The sequence below is a fragment of the Mirounga leonina genome, unplaced genomic scaffold, assembly GCF_011800145.1.
Source record: "Mirounga leonina isolate KUSES-001 unplaced genomic scaffold, KU_Mleo_1.0 Mir_170, whole genome shotgun sequence".
Classification (NCBI taxonomy): domain Eukaryota; kingdom Metazoa; phylum Chordata; class Mammalia; order Carnivora; family Phocidae; genus Mirounga; species Mirounga leonina.
Genome location: NW_023270433.1, coordinates 31,907,868 through 31,928,742, shown reverse-complemented (window position 1 = coordinate 31,928,742; position 20,875 = coordinate 31,907,868). Strand labels below are relative to the sequence as shown.

The 20,875-nt window shown below is 49.5% G+C and overlaps 1 protein-coding gene across 1 annotated transcript in view; it reads right to left on the bottom strand.

Moving 5' to 3' along the window:
* GABBR2 (gamma-aminobutyric acid type B receptor subunit 2) overlaps nucleotides 1-18,703 on the bottom strand; it is a 233,141-nt gene extending 214,438 nt beyond the window's left edge. Inside the window, exon 1 of the mRNA XM_035016224.1 lies at nucleotides 18,525-18,703. Coding sequence (XP_034872115.1) covers nucleotides 18,525-18,599 — 75 coding nt within the window. The 5' untranslated portion in view covers nucleotides 18,600-18,703. The remainder of the gene's footprint in view (nucleotides 1-18,524) is intronic.
* Between the last annotated feature and the right edge of the window lie 2,172 nt (nucleotides 18,704-20,875).

Here is a 20,875-nt window from a genome sequence, read left to right as displayed (position 1 = left end):
ATTCCCTAGGGTGGTCCAATTCAATTATATGAAACAAAACTCATATGTGTATATATATATTTTTTTATTTAAGAGAAAATTCTTCATATTTTTCTTTTTAAACTTTTATCATGATATATAAGCTACGTCTAACCGTGTAAGTGTATGAAATACATATGTTCAGTTTAAGGAGTAATAACAAAACCAATATCCAACTGCCCATCACCCAGGTTAAGAAATAGCTTTTATTTATTTGCAAATATTAAATTGTAAAGTAATTTACTTTTTTGCTCTTTTATATATAACCTTGTGTGATTTTTACGTCTTCCTTCCCTGCCCCAGCATTTCTCTCATTATTTTACATAAAGAAGTTTGGAAAACAAATATTACTTCCTTGAATCCTTTCTTTCTTTTTTATTTAAGTCAGAAATGGGAGTAAAACAGAGAAACACCCAAACCAAGACAGTGCTGAGAAAGCAGTATGGTCCATAAGGTAGGGATTCAGGGCCTCAGTGCAGATGGGCTGGGTCTGAACGCCCACTCCACTGCTCACTATGCAACTCAGGAACCCTCCTCCACTGTTTGGGGTCTGTCCCCTTCTCTGTAATGCAGGGTGACATACCCCACCCCACTCCCGTCTCCGGATCCGAGGAGAATGATGGCTAATGTCAGATCACGACTTCTAGACTCAGATGTTATGGGGATTAGAGGGTGTTTCTTACCCTTATGAAAGGCCTCTTAACTCACAGAGCTTTTCCCCTCGGTAATACCTCAACCCCAAGGAGGGCGGAGTGGAGAGGAGTTACACCCATTTCACAGATGAGATGCTTCGGTGAATGAATGGGTTTGCTCGCTGCGGCGTGGCTGCCACCAGGCAGAGACATAATTCTAAATCAATCGCCTTCTAAATCCTAATCGAGTGAATTTAAAGTGGCTTGTTAATTTAAAAAAAAAATGATTATATTGCTTGTCTAATTGTGTACAATTAGGATGTATGTCTTTAATTTTCTCTTAAATTTCCTGTAAAATGTTCCATTTTCCCCTCACAGCCGTACAGGTGACAAATGTAGGAAATTAGCAAATTACATTAGAATCCTCTTTGGCTTCCTCAGCTCCTTTGCACTTTGCTTTCAGCTGACGTCTTTATGGGTAAGAAGTGCTCTTGTGTGATCGCAGCTGTGAAGCCAACAGCCTTTTAATTACCACCCTGCAAAAATCATGTCTCCTCATGTCAGTTTAGCACCTCTAATTAGTGGATAGGTTGCAATCACATCTATAGTGGGAGAAAGGCGTGCTGGGGCCCACCTCGATGCTTGCAGTGAAAGAGGATGTAACCTTTCTATCTGTTGGATCCTCCCATTTCTTCACAGCCAGCTCCTACTCATCCGTCCAGGCCTGCTCATGGCCACCTCCTCCAGGGAGCCTTCCCTGCTGTCCCTCAGTTCTCTTAGCAGCTTTCACAGAAGAAGCATTCAAATATTTGTTGATAAATGAATGTATGAATGAATGCAAAGGGAGCAAACTTAGTGTGTGGGGTCCCAGAGAGAAAACTAGGATCCATATATGACTGTCTCAGGGAGCCTGATGTGGATCAATATACGGAAGAAATATTTAATAGTGAGATATTCAAGAAGGAATCGAAATCTTGCAAAGTACTGAGTTCTCCATCTGGAGATGGAGGTATTCAAGGAGATGCTCAAGAATCATCTATCTAACAGGGTTATGGAGGGGATTCCCAAACCAGCAGGGGGTTTGCACGAGTTGGTGTCTGCTGATGGCAAACCCAGTGATTTTAGTTCAGCCCCAGATTAATATTTTATATCTTAATAGGTATGCTTTCTCGTTTTTTACTTTTACACCGTCTTCTTAAAAATGATACTGATTTTTCATTCATGGTATTTAAATAAAAGGATGAGTGCATTTAAAGGAAAATCCTAAATCAGTTAACAATACAAGTGGTAGACCCAAGGGTCTTTGAGGTCTGGGAAACACGGGATTGCAGGTTCCTTAAGGAGTCCTACAAGAATATACAGTCCTCAGAAATAAAAATCTCCTACTCAAATCTCCATCACTTTCCATTAAATTAAGTCATAATATGAATTTAAACAATACAGAATGAGCTAGGCTCTTATCTGGGCACTGGAGAGGGAGCACCATCAGAAGCGCCACAAAGGGGGTAGACAGACCTCTCCAATGAAAGAAATGAATTACATTCAAAAAAGATACATAACTGCACAAGTAGAAATGGCCTAAGAGGGTTGCCATAGTTAGCAATACTGGGGACATACTTGTGCTAAAAGATTATTCTTTATTTGCCTGAAATTTAACTTTAACTGGGCACCTGGATCCTATCTGGTAATCCTAAGTCACCATCCACGCCAGAGACGGTAAATAGGCTCGAGCCTATGTGACGTCACGAGCAGGTTGACTGTGGCGGCCAGAGACGTGGCCTAAGTCAGTGAAGAGCGTGAGGGGATCAGTTAGTCACGCCTGCCATTAGCACAGGACGGGGAGGTGAGGGCACCAACGTCATTCATTTATCTGCCATCCTGAACTGGTCCAACTCCTGGTTTTACACACGGGGGACCAGAGCAGACAAGGGACTTGCCCAGGCTCACAGCCCGAGTCCACAGCTGGGCTGGGCTAACCTCATTTGTTGCTCCATGCTGCCTGCTCAGAATCAAATCAGAATGCCACCAACACCAGGATTATGTAATCTCAGACTCTCCTCAGCAAACATGACCACCCACATCACCGGCCAGAACGCACACAGCTCAAGCCTCCACCCGATCTGATTTATCATCATGACTACATTTGAATGCCCTAGAATAACACAAAAGATGTGAACAAAATCCATTTACACTAAGACAGTTCTGTGAAAGGCGATGTCGTTACGACAGAAAGCACTCAGGGGTCTGAACCCCTGTGCTCTCTATGTATTATCTCAAGGGCTCATGGTAATGCAATTTCACATTTGACTCTTGGTAGAACCTACAAACAAGTACGCTTTATTCTAAAGCAGATATTTCATGTACTGCTTACTGCATTGGATGGAACTGAGCTGAATGTGGGGTTTCTTCTCCACCTTTCTCCCAGCCCCCTCCTCTTTCGGGGCCTGGGGTTCCTTGTTTAACTGTTAAAATAAAGGAGATAGCACTGGGTGGCTTTTTATTCCAGCTCTACCCTTTCATGACTTTGCAATTCTGTGTTTGATTTACAGACCAAGGAGGAATTCATTCTTTCGGTGAGGGAATGAACACTGCTTCACTTAGAGATTTTGTGAGAGGGGCCTGAAACCAGCCTCTTTCAAGACACTCAGTCTAATTGTTTTATGTCTCCATTTGGATATCAGCCTTTTTCTTTCTGCTCTTCTTAATCAAGTTCTTTCATTAGTTTTCTCACTCATTCAGGAAATACTTATTTTATAGAAAAATTACAAATGCATTCCCTTGACCCACAAATCCCCCTTCCAGGAATTCATCCCCAATTCACACAGGCACGCATATGACAACGTGGCCCAGGTTATTCCAACAGACCGGAAACAACACAAATGTCCATTGATAGAGGACTGGCTGTCCAAACTATAGTCCATCCACATCGAGAATGCTATGTAGCTGTAAAAAAAAATAAGGAATGTCTTTATAGACTGACAAAACAGACAGCTCTGGGAAAATTAAGGGAAAAAAAGCAAAGTGCAGGACAGCATATGCGGTATGCTCCCTTTTGCGTAAGAAAGAGGAAGAGGACTAAAAACACACATTTATGTATATTTGGAATGAGAAACACTGGAGGGATAAATGAAAAATGGCTATCTACAGGAAGGGCATGGAACAGAACAGAGGGAAGCTGTATGGGGTCCTGAAATTCTCTACTTATTGCATACTTTTTACTGTGGAATCATCTAAAAGTTGTAGAGGTTTTAAAAATAAAATTAATAAAATTAACTAAAAGAAAGAAACCAATCCCTAAGAACTGAAAACAAAGGCACTTACAAGTATATCAATCACACAGAGAAAAATTTGTGAAGAGACTTCTGGATACATCTTCGCTGTCCAACTAGGAGACATCTAATGTCCTTCTACCCCCCACCCCACCCACACATACACACTCACAGCTTTTGACTGTGAAACTATTCAAACCTACAAAAAGGTTGAAAGAACAGTACAGTGAACACCATGTACCCCTCACCATGTATTTTCCCCATCTGCTTTCCTCTCTCTATAAATACACATATACATACACATGTATACACACATACACAGAGATGCACACACATACGTTTTTGTTTCTGACGCATTTGAAATTATAAACTTTGACACTTCACTCCCATCAGTCCAGAATGCACCCCCTAAGAACATTCCCCTATGGTATTATTACAGTGTCATTATCATGTTTATGAGAATGAAGAGCAATTCAGTACCATCCAATGGTTAGTCCACCCTGACTTCTTCAATTTCCCCAAAATGCCCTTTCAGTTGTTAAAAACCAGGATCTAATCAGCATTCGTGCCTCCCATTTGGCTGCTATATTTTTATAACCTCTTTTCATCTAAGAACAGTCCCTGGCCTTTCTGTTGTTGTACTTGTTGTTTTCCACAACATTAACCTTCCTGAAGAATCCAGGCCAGGTGGCTTGTAAAATGTCCTAGATGGGTGTGATTATCTCCTTGTAGTCATATTCAAATTTAAATGTTTTTGTTTAAAACATTAAGAAGTATATTTTCTAGTTCAGTCCACTGGAAAAAAGAAAAACCTAGAAGCAGTGAACCTCAGGAGCAACGAGCAGAGCTAGCCCCCAGATCTTGGTTCCTAAAAATGATGCCCCAGCAGAAAGAATCAGGAATGCTTGGAGAAATGGCTGGTTCCAAAGCTAAGGCAGATAAAATATTAAGTGACCAGACAAATGGAGGAAAAGGCAAAAGAGGGGAGAAGGGGGCAGGAGGGAAAGAAAGCATCAAAGAAGGGAATGCTCTTCTGTAGAGAAGAATGCCAGCTTCAGTGCCGGGGTAGGGAGTCGGGTCAGAAAATGGCCATCTTGCAGCCCCGATGTAACATGGCTCAGCCAGGACCATCAACTGATGCTCAAACCATCTGGTAAAAGATTATGGGGAACCAGGACATCAGCCTCAAAGTTTCACCCCACAAATTACTTAAGGGGAGGAGGTATCTTTACAATAAATCTAGCAGATGCCACCTTAGTCAAGGGATCGAATTTAGCATCACTGAGAATGGTTCAAAGGTGGGTCTCCTGACTCAAAGCGGCGGGAAGAACATGGTATATAAAAAAGGTAGCATTCTGGCCAAAACTGTTTAACTGGAATCTAGCTGTGAAGAAATGATCATACAAATCCAGATTTGGGATTTGGGAACATTTTCTAAAACAACTGGCTTGGGCCTTTTAGAAAGGTCAATGTCCCAAAAGCCAAAAAAAAAAGTAGGAGATTAAAAGTAGTAGATTCAAGGAGACTAAGCACGTGATGGGACTTAGACTGCATGCTACCTGATTGGTCTCTCCCACCCCCAAATAAATGGCAATAAGAACATTCTGGGGACAAGGGGAAATCTGAATATGGGCCACATAATAGGTAAGATTATCGTATCACAGTTCATTTTTTAGGTGTGATCATTATATTATGGTGATATAAGAGGATATAATTGTTCTTAGGAGATTCATGCTGACATATTTAGTGGTGAAGTGTCGTTACGTCTGCAAACTATTGTCAAGGGCTTCAACAACAAAATGAGTGGCAGGGGAGGCAGAGGAAAGAGAGGGAGAGGAAGACCAACATGGCAAAACATAGACAACTGGTGTCCCTACGCAAAGGGGATGGGATATTCACTGCACTTTCTTTTAATTTTTGCAGGCTTGAACATTTTCCAAAAAATTGGAAGAAAATTTAGAGGAAAGTTAGAAATATTAAGTAGAGCAGCACAATACTGTGTTAAAAAATAATGTCTGTGACTGACTGGAATACAGCCCATTTAATGTATTTTTTAAAGATCCATGAATTCATAATGCTACTTGCATAAAAAGGAGAGACAGAAAGACAGAACCCCCAAACCAAACAAAAACAAAGATTCCTGGAGGTTCTCCTAGATTCCAGGCCATATGTTGGGCTCTGGGGTTCCAACTGCCAACAAGGGAGATGCGGTCCCACCCCCCACCCCCCAAGCTGCCCCTGACGGAGGGGACTGATAATTACCAAGTAAGCTCTACACTGAACAGAAAATTGAACCTTCGATGACAAGGCAGGGAGATAGGTGTTACAGATGTGTCCACTGGAGGCCGTGATCTGGCTGGAAAGGCTTCCCAAAGAAGTGGTGATCGACCTGGGAATTCAGGAAAGATTCCTTTTTGCTAGTGGGGGCTGCTGGGCTGGACCAGGGCTGGTCCATGTCCCCATGACTCTAGCAACAGGCCTGGAGTTTCAGAAGACACTCAGAAAGAACAAGGGCGCCATTCCCAGTACATGCAAAGCCCACATTCCATCTCAGAAGCAACCAGGACAGTGTTATATGGCAGCTCGTGTGGGAACCTGGGGGAAATCCGAGAACACTATGCTTGTGTTGGCATCTGGGCATAACGTCTCAATAATCATCTAACCCAGGATTGTTTGTCTTAGGTTGAGCGCTTCCCACTTTATAAAGCTCAGTCTCTGCATCAGGTAAATAATAAATTATTTAATTTTCTTGGTAAACAGAGCCAAAGCGAAAGTCTTTTGTATAATTCAACACTAAAGTAGGCCAGGTTCTATTAAAAAAAAAAAAAAAAAGCAACCCATTCATTATAAAAACCAACCAGAGTAGAACTCTAAGTACTATATGCTTGAAATACTTAGCATAGTTACTGATCTTCACCAACAACCAGTCATCTAGTTTTTGAGTTCAAAGGAACCATTTATTTTTTATACACAAGTTACTGGACAAGGAATAGGTTTAAAAGTGGTGTGTGTGTGTGTGCGCGTGTGTGTGAGAGAGAGAGAGAGAGGAGAGAGAGAGAGAGAGAGAGAGATGAAGGATTTACAGGGAGAACACAGGTCTGCACTGAGTTCCAGCCAGCCTGGGTGGTCATTTGCTACCAGGCAGGAGCCTCCTCACCGAGGTAGACTAGAGGGGGATCCCAGGGACACAGAGGGAGCCTATGTGGCCTCCAGAGATCCCACTCCCACAGCCTCAGATCTGTTCACAGCAGGAAGCAAGGCAAGTCTCTTTGATCTTTGCATCTTATTTTCCTCATTCTATTTTTTTAAAAAGATTTTATTTATTTACTTGAGAGGGAGAAAGAGAAAACACAAGCAGGGGTAGGGGCAGAGGGAGAGGGAGAAGCAGACTCTCTGCTGAGCATGGAGCCCGACACGGGGCTCAATCCCAGAACCCCGGGATCCCAGGCCCAACCCAGGAGCCCCTAGAGGAGGGAATTACATGCAAGGCACAAGAGGGAAGACAAGAGGTTTAAGGCAGGTGCTGATGACTTTGAGCTCCAAGGTTTCGGGAATAATGACATGGCATCATCAGCTGGCCCAACCCTTCACCTTTATAGTAGAAGGCCCAGAGAGGGCAAGGGATGCGCAGAAGCCACACAGCTAGTCCCAGAGAGCTGATCCCAGATCCCAGGACCGCCCCCCCCTCTTCCTGGAAGGTAGACCAGAAGGCCACCTTGGTCCTTGAAGAGGAGGGAGGTGGAGTGCACTGCATGGTACCAGGAACCCTGAGTGTCTCATCTCATCCCATAACCAGCCCAGGGTTTGCCATTCCATTGCCATGTCACAGATGAGGAACCGAGACTGGTAGAGGCTAAGTGACTTGCCCTAGGTCGCCAACTAGTAGGTGCCAGAGCCTGGATGTGAGCCCCAGCCCATGTGACTCCAAGCCCAAGAGATGGTCCTTATTACAAGTTGACCAAGCACATTAGCCCCTCTGGGCCTCTGGGCACAATCTTACGGAATGGGATGAACAAAGGGCAGTCGGCGCCATGCCATGACACAAACCCTGTGCTTTTGTCCCAGAGCTCCTGCCAGCAGCCACCAAGCCCCTCAGGGCCCACCTCACGCAAGCATTAGCACAGTCCTAGGAGGAAAGCGGAACTGTTATGGATGAGAGTGCTCAGGCTCCAGCGAAGGAAGTGGTTTGTGCAAGGCCGCTCAGCTGGGAGATGGCAGGGTCAGGATGGGAAGCCAGGTCCCCTCACCCTGACCCCGTGCCCTTTCCACTGCTCCTTACTGGGAGCCACAGGTCCCCTCTGTGTGCTCCTGGCCACTATGTGGTCAAGGGCCTTGCTGGCTGAAAGGACTCTCAGGCTGGTGTGTCAGATCGAGGCTCAAGCAGGACACGCTCTGTCCACACCGCAGTTTGACAAGAGTCTTTGAGGTCCGTGATGCTGACTGCAGGCATGTCCAAAGTGGCGAAATATTGATTGCACCTGCTTTTGTCCCTGACATTCTGCAAGTAGATTCAGGGGCTCACTTGTAGGTATTTCCCGTATGTCCCCTCCAGGGTCTCAATACCTACCCTCAAACCCTTCTGCCTCAGCTGACACGCCTGCCTTCAGAGACCCCAGGCACCTTAAATCAGCAAGAATCATCTAGGATCTTGTCAAAATTCAGATTCAAGGTCAGTAGGTGTGGGGTGGGACCTAGGGGTCTGCCCTTCTGACACGCTCCCAGGTGTTGCTGCTGGTCCTTGGACCGTATGGCTTTAGAGCATCTCTAGGCCAGTATTTCCCCAAGTCCCCTGGTGATCAGAACTATCCAAGGTGCTTGTTAAAAATCAGCCTCTCAGGCGTCCTCCCTAGGATGTGATCAGTGGACCTGGGAATCTGACTCTTAATTAAGCAAGCCCGTGCCCTGTCCCCACTCCTCCCCCTCCCCCCATGAGTCCTACGGCCAGGTACACGTGGGCAACAGTGCGGAGTCCAACCCCCTCATCTGGTGCCCTAATCCCCTCTCAGCATGCCCACCAGGCGCGGCCCAGTGTCCACCTGAGGGTGGCTCGCCCCCCTCCAGCAGGGCCTCCCGCCCGCTGTGCGTCAGAGTCACCAGAAGCTGACGTGCCCGAGGCCCAGGCTCCCAGAAGTAGGACAGAGCCTGGCCAGGCTGACCAACTTGGCCCCGTGTGCCTGAGACTCTCCTGCTCCGCGTTTCCTGTCCACATTATCTCCATCCTCTCACCCTCTGAGGTTGCTGTCACACCGTTTGACAAGTCTGTCCTCCTGCAGGGAGTTACTTGCCCGGTTCCCTCTCTGGGTCTTCCCAGTCTCAACTTGTAATTCCCGACTCAACTCCATGTAATCTGCGGTTGTGCTGCTTAAGAGCAGCATGAGCTGAACCATAAGTAGTGTGAGTGATTTATTTATTTAGAATGAATTATTTACACCCCGCATATTTCCAGAAAGGGGTTGAGGCAGAGAAAGACGCATCAGCAATGTGGCCATTGGGCTCACACGCCGGGAACCGATATTGCTTTAGATACCATGGTCTTGAATTAAAAATGGGGGTCAGAACCTTGAATTGAATCTTTTGCCAGCCGGACAGGAAGGATATGGGTTGGGTCGTTGGCAGGAATAGATTGGGAACCGCCATGCGCTCGCTCGATAGCACCATGCCCTTCTTTGCCTCTGCTTCTGTGAAAACTCAGCCCAAAAGAGCAGCTGTGCCTCTTCTAGCTGCCCTGGGCTTGTTTTGCCTCTCTGGCAGGTTCTCTGTTTTAATTTCACTCTTCTGAATCGCCTTCATGGTCTGTGATAGTTCATTTCATCCACACGACTTTGAATCTGGAGGCAAATGGAGACATAAATCTTCAAGGAATTCCCTGGCTGGGGCCTGGCGGCGCCTCAGACGGCGAAAGCACTGGTAACGGTTAATATTAACCTTAGTCTGTCGAGGGCTTTACAGTCTGCAGAGTGCTTCTACCCTGCTCCATGACCCTGTCCTGTCGGATGCTCTCAACAGTCCCTGGAGAAGGGCAGACTTCGCCCATTTCGCAAGTGATGCTCAGTGATGCTCGAGGAGGCTGCTGATTTGCCCAAGCCGGTTCTGGGCAAGGAGAGACACAGGACGGACGACCACCCAGAGCATCTGGGTTCAAGACCTCTGTTCTAGCTGCTCCACCAAACTGCCTCTCCGCCGTGTCCACCTGCCCTGGGGTGGCAGTGCTGGGCAGTGGGAGGAACAGCAGTCTGCGAGAGCCTGGGTGAGTATACAGCAGACATCGTACCGCTTGAGTGAGGGAATGAATAAATACCTGTGAGCACGGGTCAGCGAGGGAATACATGAACGAGAACAGACCCCCTCATTCCCTGCAGAGGATCAGCGGGTCCTACCCGGATCCCTGGAGAGGGTTCCTATTTCCTCCGATCCATTTGTATCCACACCAAAAACTACCAACCTTTCCTGACCACACACATGACATTCAGCCCGCTCTCAGGACTGGACTTCCCCGCACCAGGCACCCAGTGACACCATCAGGGAGGCCCACCCATAGTCTCTGCTTGGCCCACGGTGCGTGCCCTTAATACCCCTTCTCCCTCTCTCGCACCACCTTCTTTTCTTTCTTATGAATCCAGAAGGTGGAAGCATCTCATAGATTATTAATACACTAAAAGGCCCCTCTGGAGACCAGCGCCAAGAAATGGCTCCAGCCGGGCCTGGATTCTTGGCCTCTGCTGTCTTTCTTAGAGAGCAGCCACAGGAAGGGTTTCCCGCCGTGCTCAGTCACACCGCACCTCCTGAATGGTCTCCATCAGGTCCACGGCCTGGCCACCCAGCCACCCCTGGGTGTGGCCGCCCCGTGTGTGGGCTGGGCGGAAGCAGGATTCCGGCTGGGTGGGTTTTGACTCCCGGGGGCTGAGAAGTGGGGGCCGTGTACAGCCTGAGTGTCTTGCTAAAGAGCCCCCATCCTGCCCAGGATGCTTTGCTTTCAGGGTCTTTGGGGCCAGAGTAAACCACCTTGGTTGTTGATGCAAAATGGGGTGATTTAAAACTCTGAGCCGTAATTGGAGATCTGCTTCTGGTGGAGAAGTCCCTGTCACTGCAACGGTCACTACTGTTCTGTAGTCTATAGAAGTGCTTTCATTTAAAAGGGAAAGCCTTCAGTGATTCTCACAAGGCATGAAACACGAGAGGCTGGTCCCATTGTACATAAGAGGAAAGCAAGGCTGAGAGAGAGAAAAATCAAACCATATTTTGGTGGAGACTGCAGAGCACTGGAGGGTGAGCTATGGGACCCAGTTCTGCTGTTACTGTGAGAACTGTAGAGCAAGGTCCTCTCCATGTTGGGCCTCTGTTTCCCAGTCTGTATAATGGGGACACTGGATCCGATGCTTGCCAAGACCCTACCAGCTGTGGCCTTCTATGAATCTATCTCAAATTCCACAACCCACAGCTAAGTAAACAACAACAACAAACAAAAACAACCCTTTGATTTCTCAGGCAACCTACAGCTTTAATACGATAATCACTTGAGACAATCAAATCAGATGACAAAATTCCTGTTCCTAGGATGCAAATGGCATTGACCCACAGTTTAGAACTATGCCAGAATTCAGTAAATAGCAAAGGGCTTGATTGGGGGGGTTTCACTGATTTGGTTTTTTAAATGTCAAAACCAAGCATGACTTAGATTTTGCAGAAATCAAGTCCTAAATGTTCTGGGCCATAGTTGCCAACACTTCAACAAACAGAGTCAACATTCCCCTGTCTGCATGACCTGCTTCCCTCCGCTCCCTGGCAGGAGCGTCCCCATGGATTCAGCCCCATCACACAAGCTGAACCGACCCCCCCCCCCCCAGTCCTGGAGGGAGCACCGCGGCGCAGGATGGGCTGCCGAGGGAGGCTGGGAAGGTGCCAGCACAAACACATCTACAATTTAATATCTGCTGCGCTACCTTTGAAGGGACGGGCTCTGCGGGATACGGTTCTTGACGAAATAGTGTTTGCGTTTTCCTGCGAGCAGCCCTTTATCCCTTCAGGAATCTGCCTTTATTTTCATCAGCGAGACTATTTCTGTCTGCCAGCTGAGGCAGCTATCACCTAGCTCCCAAGAAGGAAGGAATTTTGTCCTGGTCTCTGAGGAGGTCAACCCCCTCTCGATGCATCTCTTGTACCTTCCCCAGGCTCTGCCAGCATCTCTGGCTTCAGCTGCCCTGCCTTCATTCCCGCCCCCCACCCCCCGACTCGCCTCCAAATTCTCCTGCCTCTTCCCCAGGCCCCAGGTTCGCAGAAGGACAGCCTAGGTTGGGGGCAGGCCAGCAGAACTGCTTGGGGAAAGCGCAAGGTAGGGTCAAAAGCAAACCCCCTTCAGAACGCTGAGGACAGGATCCTGAGGGGGTCTTCATAAAAGTTAAAGAACAACATGGGGTCCAGAGACAGGAGATGTGGGCTGGGGCCGAGCTGGAGGCCGTTTAGGGTCTCCCTCCCCTTTCATTTACCAAGGGGCTGCAGGTGGAGAACCACTCTGGGTCCCTTCATGTCTGGCAGGCTCTGATGATCTGCCCTCCTCTTTCAGGAGGAGACTGAGGCCTAGAAGGCAGGCGTCCAGGCCTCTGTCAGCAAGTACTCCCCCAGTACCCCTCAGCACGGGAGCCAGGCCGGCGTCAAGCTGGGGGCACGAGGCTGAATGAGAGCAGACCCCGGCCTCAAGCAGCTCCAAGCCAAGACGGACCCAGGCACAGGGCAGCACATGCCGTGGCGGGGGGTGGGGGGGCTGGGGGGGGGATGGCACAGCACAAGGAATGGGGGACTTCACAGGAAAAGGGGCAGCAAACTGCACCAGAAGGAACGAGCACAGTCCTGCTGGGTGGAGAGAACTCTGTCTGGGGCCAGGGACATGAGGAAGCAGGGCAGGGTGACAGCAACCTCTGACCACACTTGGGACTGTGGGCTTCATCCTGGCAGCCCTGGGATATTTGCCCTGCTTCTTCCCAACAGGGGCAGCATACCCCGAAGTTCTGGAGACCAGGAGCACTCCTTAGAGTCCCTGGGGTCCCAGGCCGTAGAGTCGCAGGGTGTGGGAGGTGAACGTGCCCGGTCTTGCAAGACTCCAAGAATTAATTGCATCTAAGTCTCCTGAGCTTAGGCACTGCAATGGCAGCTGGGGCAACAAGTGGATCTACAGCCCTTGAGGCATTTGCTGAATCCCTTAGCCTGGACCCGCTGAGTGGAGCCCAGGAATTTGCATTAACACAAGCCCATCCCCAGCCCCCAGAAGTGACTCTTACAATATAGTTTGAGAGCCTGGAACCTGGTCTATGCTCACTCTCTGTATTAGATCTCCCCAGCAGCAGGCCTGGATGAGATTGGAATGTTCGGGCAACTTCAGGCAACAGGGAACCCCCTCATTCACAGCCAGGCAGCCTGCCCCATTCTGGATACCTTCAGCAATAAGGGCTTGCTTGCAGGGAGTGGAAGCTCTGCTCCCCACTAACTTCAGCCATTGCTCCCCCATCTCCCCACCTATACCACTGAGAACCAGCAACATCTCTCACAGAACCATGCAGCTCTGGAGGCGAAGACTCCTGCGTGTCCTCCAGTCTGAACATGCTGTCTCCCAGGGCCAGACCCTGGCCCTTCCCAGACGCCTCCCAGCCTGTGTCCTGATAGGTCCCTGCCAGGGAGGCCCAGCTCTGAGCTCCCCCAGGGCGGCGTCTGACCAGGTCAGGGAGGGACAGAGCCTGGACTCTAAGAAGGTCCTCGCATCTAGCTGGCTGAGCTGACGCTCCCCAGTGGCCGAGTGACTCACATCATGACTTAAACAATATTAGCCTCTCGACGCAGCAACCAGGAATCAAGAAGCCCGGCAAAAGGCAAAAGTTAAATTTAACCGATTTTGGCACCAGGCTGAATTTTCACCCCTCCGTCGCGCGAATCCCTATTTTTGTAGCACCAGGGAACAGAAACAACTGATTACACATTCCAGGCTGTCCAGCAAGCATTGTTCCCCCAAAGGGCAGTCAGAGCTCCTTTTCAATTACACAAATTACATGCATTTTCCCATTTGCGAAACTCTGTTTGGGAGCCCAGTTTTGAATAAGTTAAGGGATTACTGAATCCCTTGAGTGAATGTAGGCCCACTCCTCCAGCCCCTCCACCATCTCTAAAGCCAGCTCAGCCTCTCAGAGGTGGGGAGGGGGCCGGGAGGTCCCCAGAGTCTACTTTCCCAGAACGTGGAGGGAGGCAGAAGCTCCAAGGCTACTTCCGATCAAGATCCTGATCTTTGTTGCTCCACTTTCCTCGGCTGGCTCCACAAGCTGGGAGAAGTCTACTCTCCTGGGCTCATCCTGTGATTCTGCCTCCAAGGTCCCCAGAGCTCTCCAAACTGCCAGGCACCATCCAGTTCCCTGCCCCTTGGCGGCCCCATCAGTGTGCAGCTGGAGCCCTTGACCTTATGCAGTCCCCCAGCAGATGTCTAGGGTAGTGGTGGGCCGTGCTTGTCTGCAGCAATGCAGAGTGATCCTGTTGCAGTGGGGGCCGAGAATCTGCGTTCCCTCCCATGCCCTCCACCTCACCACGGTCACGTCCACGCTGGGAAGAAATTGTTGCCGCGGAGGGTTTTCAGGCTCCACAGCCTGCGCCCTGCACTTAGGTCAGTTCGGCGCTCAGTGAGGACCTGCTGGGTGCCAGGCCCTGTGCTAGGCCCTGGGAACTGGGGGACAAAGAAAATGGGGGGCCCTTGCCCCCCAAGAAGCTTATATTCTAGCAGGGAACACCTGGAAATAGAATAAACCATCTCCCACAAAATGTAATTCCTTTAATGACAAAATATCGGATGCAACAGACATGACGTAGAACCACGCTTCCCAATATTCTTTTCGCCATTACTCTCCTGAGAAGCCCTTATAGACATGTTTTCCTATCCCTGCACCGCTCATTTTAATGAAACCGAAATTTTAATGCCACAGATACTATAGATCTACTTATGTACCGTATGTATCTCTGTGCTTTGTACATAAAAAGAGTAGGATGTTTCGCTCCCTCCCCACAAGAACCAATTTACACTGGCTTGTGGGAGATGGCCTTCACAGAGCAGGCTCTGTTGAGGAAGGAGCAATTAATTCACTCTGGGGCTATGGGAGGCACAGAAGGAAAGGGATCAGGGAAGGCATCACAGAGGAAGAGGTACTTATCCAGGGTTTTGAAGGATGAGCAGGAGTTCCTCAAAACAGAAAAGGGACTCAGCATGGAGCTTCCTTTGCTGGGCAGCCTGCGATCCTGCCTCCTTCCCAGAATCCCTCCTTCCTGTGGTAGTCAGCCTTCAAGATGGGCCCCAGTGATTTTCACCTCCCACTACAGCTTGTATAGTCCTCTTCCACACTAAATAAGTGCTAATTTGTATGACGAAGAGAGTAAGGCATAAATGACAGTATGCAACTTCTGAAGCAAGGTCCTAAAAGACTTTTCCACCTCTGCCTTGGTCTCTAGATGAGTCGCTTTGGGGGAAGCCAGCTATCATGCCATGAGGACACTCTAGCAGCCTTATGAGAGACCTACAGGAGAGACACCGATGTGTCCCCCCATGTGAGGGAGCTGCTTGGGGGCTGATCCTCTAGCCCCAGTCAAGCCCTCAGATGATGCTAGAGTCCAGTCTCCAAATCTTCCAGCTAGACCCCAAACATTATGGTGCAGACATAAGCCATTCTCTGCGTCTGAATTTCTGACCCAAGGAAATAATGCAATAATGACTATTGTTGTTTCACGCCACTAAATTTGGGCATGATTCATTATGCAGTGATAACTAACACGGTCCCGACTTCATAACCCAGTCTCCTGTCTTGTCAACTTCTCGAAGCTGGAGGCCTTCCATGCTCATGCTGAGGCCAGGCCGCTCTGGCCGGCAAGCCAGAGTTCTCAGCGTTGTGCTCCCTCCTGGAGCTCCTCAGAGAATTCTGAGGAGCAAACCATTCCAAGTGAGGCTATGAAAAGGTCCGGAAGCTCCCTGGATTCCTCTCTGTGTGGGGACTGTCCAGGGAACTTGGCCTGCCATGTCTGAGCAAAATGTCCATCTGCATGCAGGTCTTTCTACCCTCCATCCCTTCCTTCCTCCCTCCACCCCTCTGATCATTCAACAGACGCAGAATAATGTCTGTGGAGTGTTAAGCACTAGGAAAAACAAGACGAACTCAGGGCCAGGTTCTGTCCTTACGGAGCGTACAACCCAGCTAAACATGCCCCCACAGGGGCAAAGCCCTAAGAGAGGGACAGGCAGAGGGCACGACGGGTGGGCTATGTACATGTTCTGCTAGAAGTAAATGCAGGGAAGTGAGAAAAAGAATTTTTAGAGGGGCTACCTTAGAGAGTACAGTAAGGAAAGGCTTCTTGGAAGAGGTAGCATTTAAGCTGGGTCTCCAAGGATGGGTGACACACTAGGCATGGGGAGAATGAGGCATCTCGGGGGTGGGGGGGACAATGTGGCAAGAAAGACCCAGAAGGCTGAGGAGTCGAGGTATTCAACTCAGGAAGCAGTAGGAGGCAGGGCAGGGGTGACAATACAACGAGGAACACTTAGTGCTTAGGATGGGCCAGGCCTGGCTCTAATCACAATTTCATCCCTGAATCCATACAGCCGTCCTATGAGATCAGTCCTCTCCCTCCCCTGATTCTACAGGGGAATCCCTATACAGGGGAATGCCTGGCCCTGCTGCCTAGGGAGTGGAGCGAGCTCTTCAGTTTTCAGGAAAGGAAGCTCAAACACAGAGAGAGTGACCCGACCAAGGTCTCACGGCTGTTTGCAGGAGCCACGGGGCTGGAAGCCAGGTGAGCGGCGCTGGGTCGCAGGCACGTGGTTAGCTCTGCACCATAGCATGCCGAGCTGCTCTTCGGGCCTCATCTCCTGCTGTATCCACCCACATTCAGCGTGGCCTGCTCAGGCCACAGTGAATGACTCACTGCTCCCCGGGCCCACGCACTCCCCCACCTCCCGCTCCTGAGCACCCCGTTTCCTCTGCCAGCAATGCTCTCCTGCACAGCTCCAGCTGTCCAACATCCTCTGCTCCTTTCCAGCCAGCCCCACGTTGCTCCTCTGGGAAGCCTTCCTTGCCCCTGGGCTGAGTGCATGGCCCTCCCTGGGACCTCACCCCCTTCCTCCTCATACCTCAGTCACGGGTAGCTCCAGCCTCCCTCTGAGCTGTGAGGTCGGGGCTCTACCCCCAGCACCTCATGTGAGCTCCTCAGTCAACAGGATTGCAGGGAAACCAGATCCTGCTGTGGTCAGGCTCCGCTGGCCTCCTCATTCTCACCCTGGCTCCCCACTGACCACGCTCCCGCCCCACTGCCCCGTTCTCCACTCCCTGAATGAGCCAAGTTCTTTCCCAGCACAGGCCATCTGCATCGACTATTCCATCGACCCAGCCAGCTCCTTCTCATGCTTTGGGTCTCAGCTCAAATGTCACCACCAAGAGGCCCTTCCTGACTGCCTTGGGGAGGTCACCACTAGTCCCATCACCCTGCTTATTTCCGTCCTGGCTGTTTCCTACCACAGTCTCAGCTCAAGACTCCCTGAGTTTAAATCCCTGCTCGGTTACCTAAGTGCTGAGCATCATTGAGCAAGTCACTAGGCCTCTGCGTGCCCAGGTCTTTTGATTTATAAAATGAGAATGATATAGCGCTTACAGCACAGAGCAGGTATAAGGATTGCATTAATGCAAATAAGCGCTCAGAACAGTGTCTGGTATGTTCTAAGTCTGGCACACGTATGACACAAGTGTTTGCTCTTAGATGATGACTTGCCTACTTGCTCACTGCCTACCTCCCTCCTAGCACGGAAGGGTAGGCGCCTATCTGTCCTGTCAGCACTGTCTCCCCAGAGTCTACCAAAATCCCAGGTGCAGAATTCTAGCTGTTGGATGGCTGGATGGCTGGATGGCTGAAGCAAAGACATGATCAAACTGCGTGGGCCACCCCTCATCTTTCCACACTCTTCTTCTCCCGTTCAAAACAACAGTTGACGCTGGTGAGTGTCACCTACATCAGGCCATGCACTCCCTGGCTGGCTGGTGTATGACGTTAGCCAGTGTGAAGAGTGAACCCTGGCCAGGAGCCCCAGCAAAGGCTTGTGTGGGGCGGGGGGGGAGCAGTCTTGGTGGACAAGACCACGTCAGTGGGGGAGGGGGGCTTGGCAGCGAGTAGGTAAAGGCCCATCTGATTAGGAAACAGTGAGAGCAGGGCTCAGAGGCCCGAAGTTACAAGATGCCTTTGGGGAAGGGTGAGTGGTTGCGAGGGGCCGAGGCACAGAGGGAGTGGCAGGGACAGCAGAGGACACTGGGCAGACGGACTGGCCGGACACTGGTGACAGAGTCAGGCTAGGCCGTCACTGAAGGACTCTGAACATGCAGCGGAGGTGTTGGGGCTACCTCATAGAGACCCACCATGTGGGCCGTGCCAGCACAGGCCTGGGGGTCAGGCCAGGAGGTGGGGTGGCGGGGGGCTGGGCAATCATTCATCCAGGGAAGAGTCAGGGAGGCCTGAACTGGGCAACTTAGGAGCCATGTTGCACAAGGAACCATTCCTGCAAAAGACTGGTGGCCAAAGACAACCAAAGGTGAGACCCGGACCTTACCTGCACCAGATTCCAGCCTTGGAGGGACTCCGCAATGATGGACGTAACGGATGGACAGACTCCTCCAAACACCATCAAGTGGTTCGGTCCGTATTTTATTGCATCGTAGAAGGCTTTCAACCCTTTTGCATTATCACACTGGAGAGCAAGAGACAGAAAGAGAAGCCCGAATTAGAAACAGCTTTCCCCAGGGACAGGGGCCCAACGGTGGATTCACACAAACAAATTTCCTCATGGGAAACCTGCTGGGTTTCAGCTCCCCCACTTGGGAGGCCTCTCTCTAAGCCAGCCAGCAGCCCAGGCTATAAGCTCAGTGAGTGTGATGTTGGAACCCCCCATCCTGGCTCTCCTCCCGCTGAGCACCTTCCCAATCCAGGACCGCTGGCTCTCCGGCAGAGCACACAGAGGAAAGGGCCCCCCAATGCCTCACTCTGGGGTCTCCCCCTTCCTGGAGTCATTTACATGTCAAAAGGGGACAAATCCACACCCATTAGAATGGCGATCATCAAAAAAGCACAAAATGGTAAGTGTTGGCGAGGATGTGGAGAAATTGGGATGCTGGCGCGTTGCTGGTGGGAACGTACAACATGCAGCTGCAGGAAGAAACAGTACTACAAGGCCTCAAAAAGGTTCACTGGGATTGCTATGTGAGTCGGCATTCCACTGCTGGGTAGACAGCCCAAAGGACCGGGAGCAGGGACTCCAAGAGGTATTTGCACACCTTTTGTATAGGGGGACAGTGATGAAGGGATAAACAAAATGTGGCATATGCACACAACGGGGTATTTTTCAGCCTTAAAAAGGAAGGAAATTCTGACACGTTCTACAACACAGATGAACCTTGATGACATTATGCTAAGTGAAACAAGCCAGATGCAAAAGGACAGTTATTGTAGGATTCCACTTAGATGAGGCCTCTAGAGCAGTCAGATTCATAGAGACAGAAAGGAGAATGGTGGCTGCTGGGGGGGCTGAGGGTGAGGGGAATGGAGAGTCAGTGTTTAATGGGTACAGAGTGTCAGTTTGGGAGGATGGAAACATTCTGGAGACCGATGGTGGTGATGGTCACACAGCCATGTGAATGTACCTATATGCCACTCTTTTGTGCACTTAACAAATGGTTAAAATGGTAAATTTTATGTTTTGCATATTTTATCACAATAAAAAAAGAAGGAAGAGGAGGGGGAGGAAGAAGGGGAGGAAGAAAAGGAAGAGGAGGAGGAGGAGAATCTAGGGGGAAGAATTCGCTCAGCAAACACTTGCCATGCACTGCTGTGTTCAGTCCAGGGCTGGGTACTTAGTAACACACAAGTTGGACCCGGCCCCCTGCCCAGGCGCTCACATCCTAGAGCGGAGAACCGAGCCCTAAAACAGATCCAGGCGATCCAGTATGGAAATGAACAAGGACATATTGTCCTCAAATATCGGGAGTCAGTTAGGACTCACTTCCACCTGCACCTCCATCATTCAAGCCATGTGGTCATCTCTTCCGTGTACAGAGGTAGGCGCCCAGCCGGGCTTCTCGCTTCCCCGGGGGCCCAGGTGAGCCTGCTCACCACCCAGCCGCCGTCGGAAGGTGCTTTGTAAAACATAAACCGGTCCTTTTGACTGTCCTGCTTTCTGTGCGCTTAAAGCCCAACTCCTAGCAGAATATAATTCTCAAAAGGTTAAAAACATACTTCTTATGAAAATCGATAGTGGGTACGTGTCAACCTTTTATTTAACTCATTAATAGGGGGATCTGCAGGATGACAAAGTGGATTCAAAAGGAAACCTGAGACAGGGATTTTTACAGTGAATGGAACAATAAGAAATAAGGTAAGACTGCCAAAATAGATACAAAACGGGTTAACGTCCTGTAAGGCAATAAAAATAACCTTTGGGGACAGAAAAGAAAATCACTACAGGCTGGCACATCTTGTCAGTTGTAGAGAACTGTAAGGTGCCTGGGGCTTAAATTCCCCCAATCAGATGACTCTTAGGCAGGGCAGCTAGCAAAGGCTCTACGTGGTAGGCTAACTGGTTATATAATAACTATTTTGTATCATTTACAGGTTTGGTACCAGGGTCTGAACCTTCCCTGTCATAATGGATACAAGAAGACACAAGGTGCAACCTGCCTCCCACTCTGGCCTGATTTCCCTCCACTCTCTCCCTTGCTCACCAAGTACAGCTCACCAGCCTCCTTTCTGCTCCTTGAAATGGAAAGCAATTTCCTTCCTGCCTCTGGGCCTTTGCACTTGCTGTTTTCTTTGCCAGGGACAGTATTCACTTGGTTCTCGACAGGGTTCCCTCCTTCTCATCATCCAGGTCTTGGCATAGCTGTTACCTCCTCAGAGAAGTCATCACTG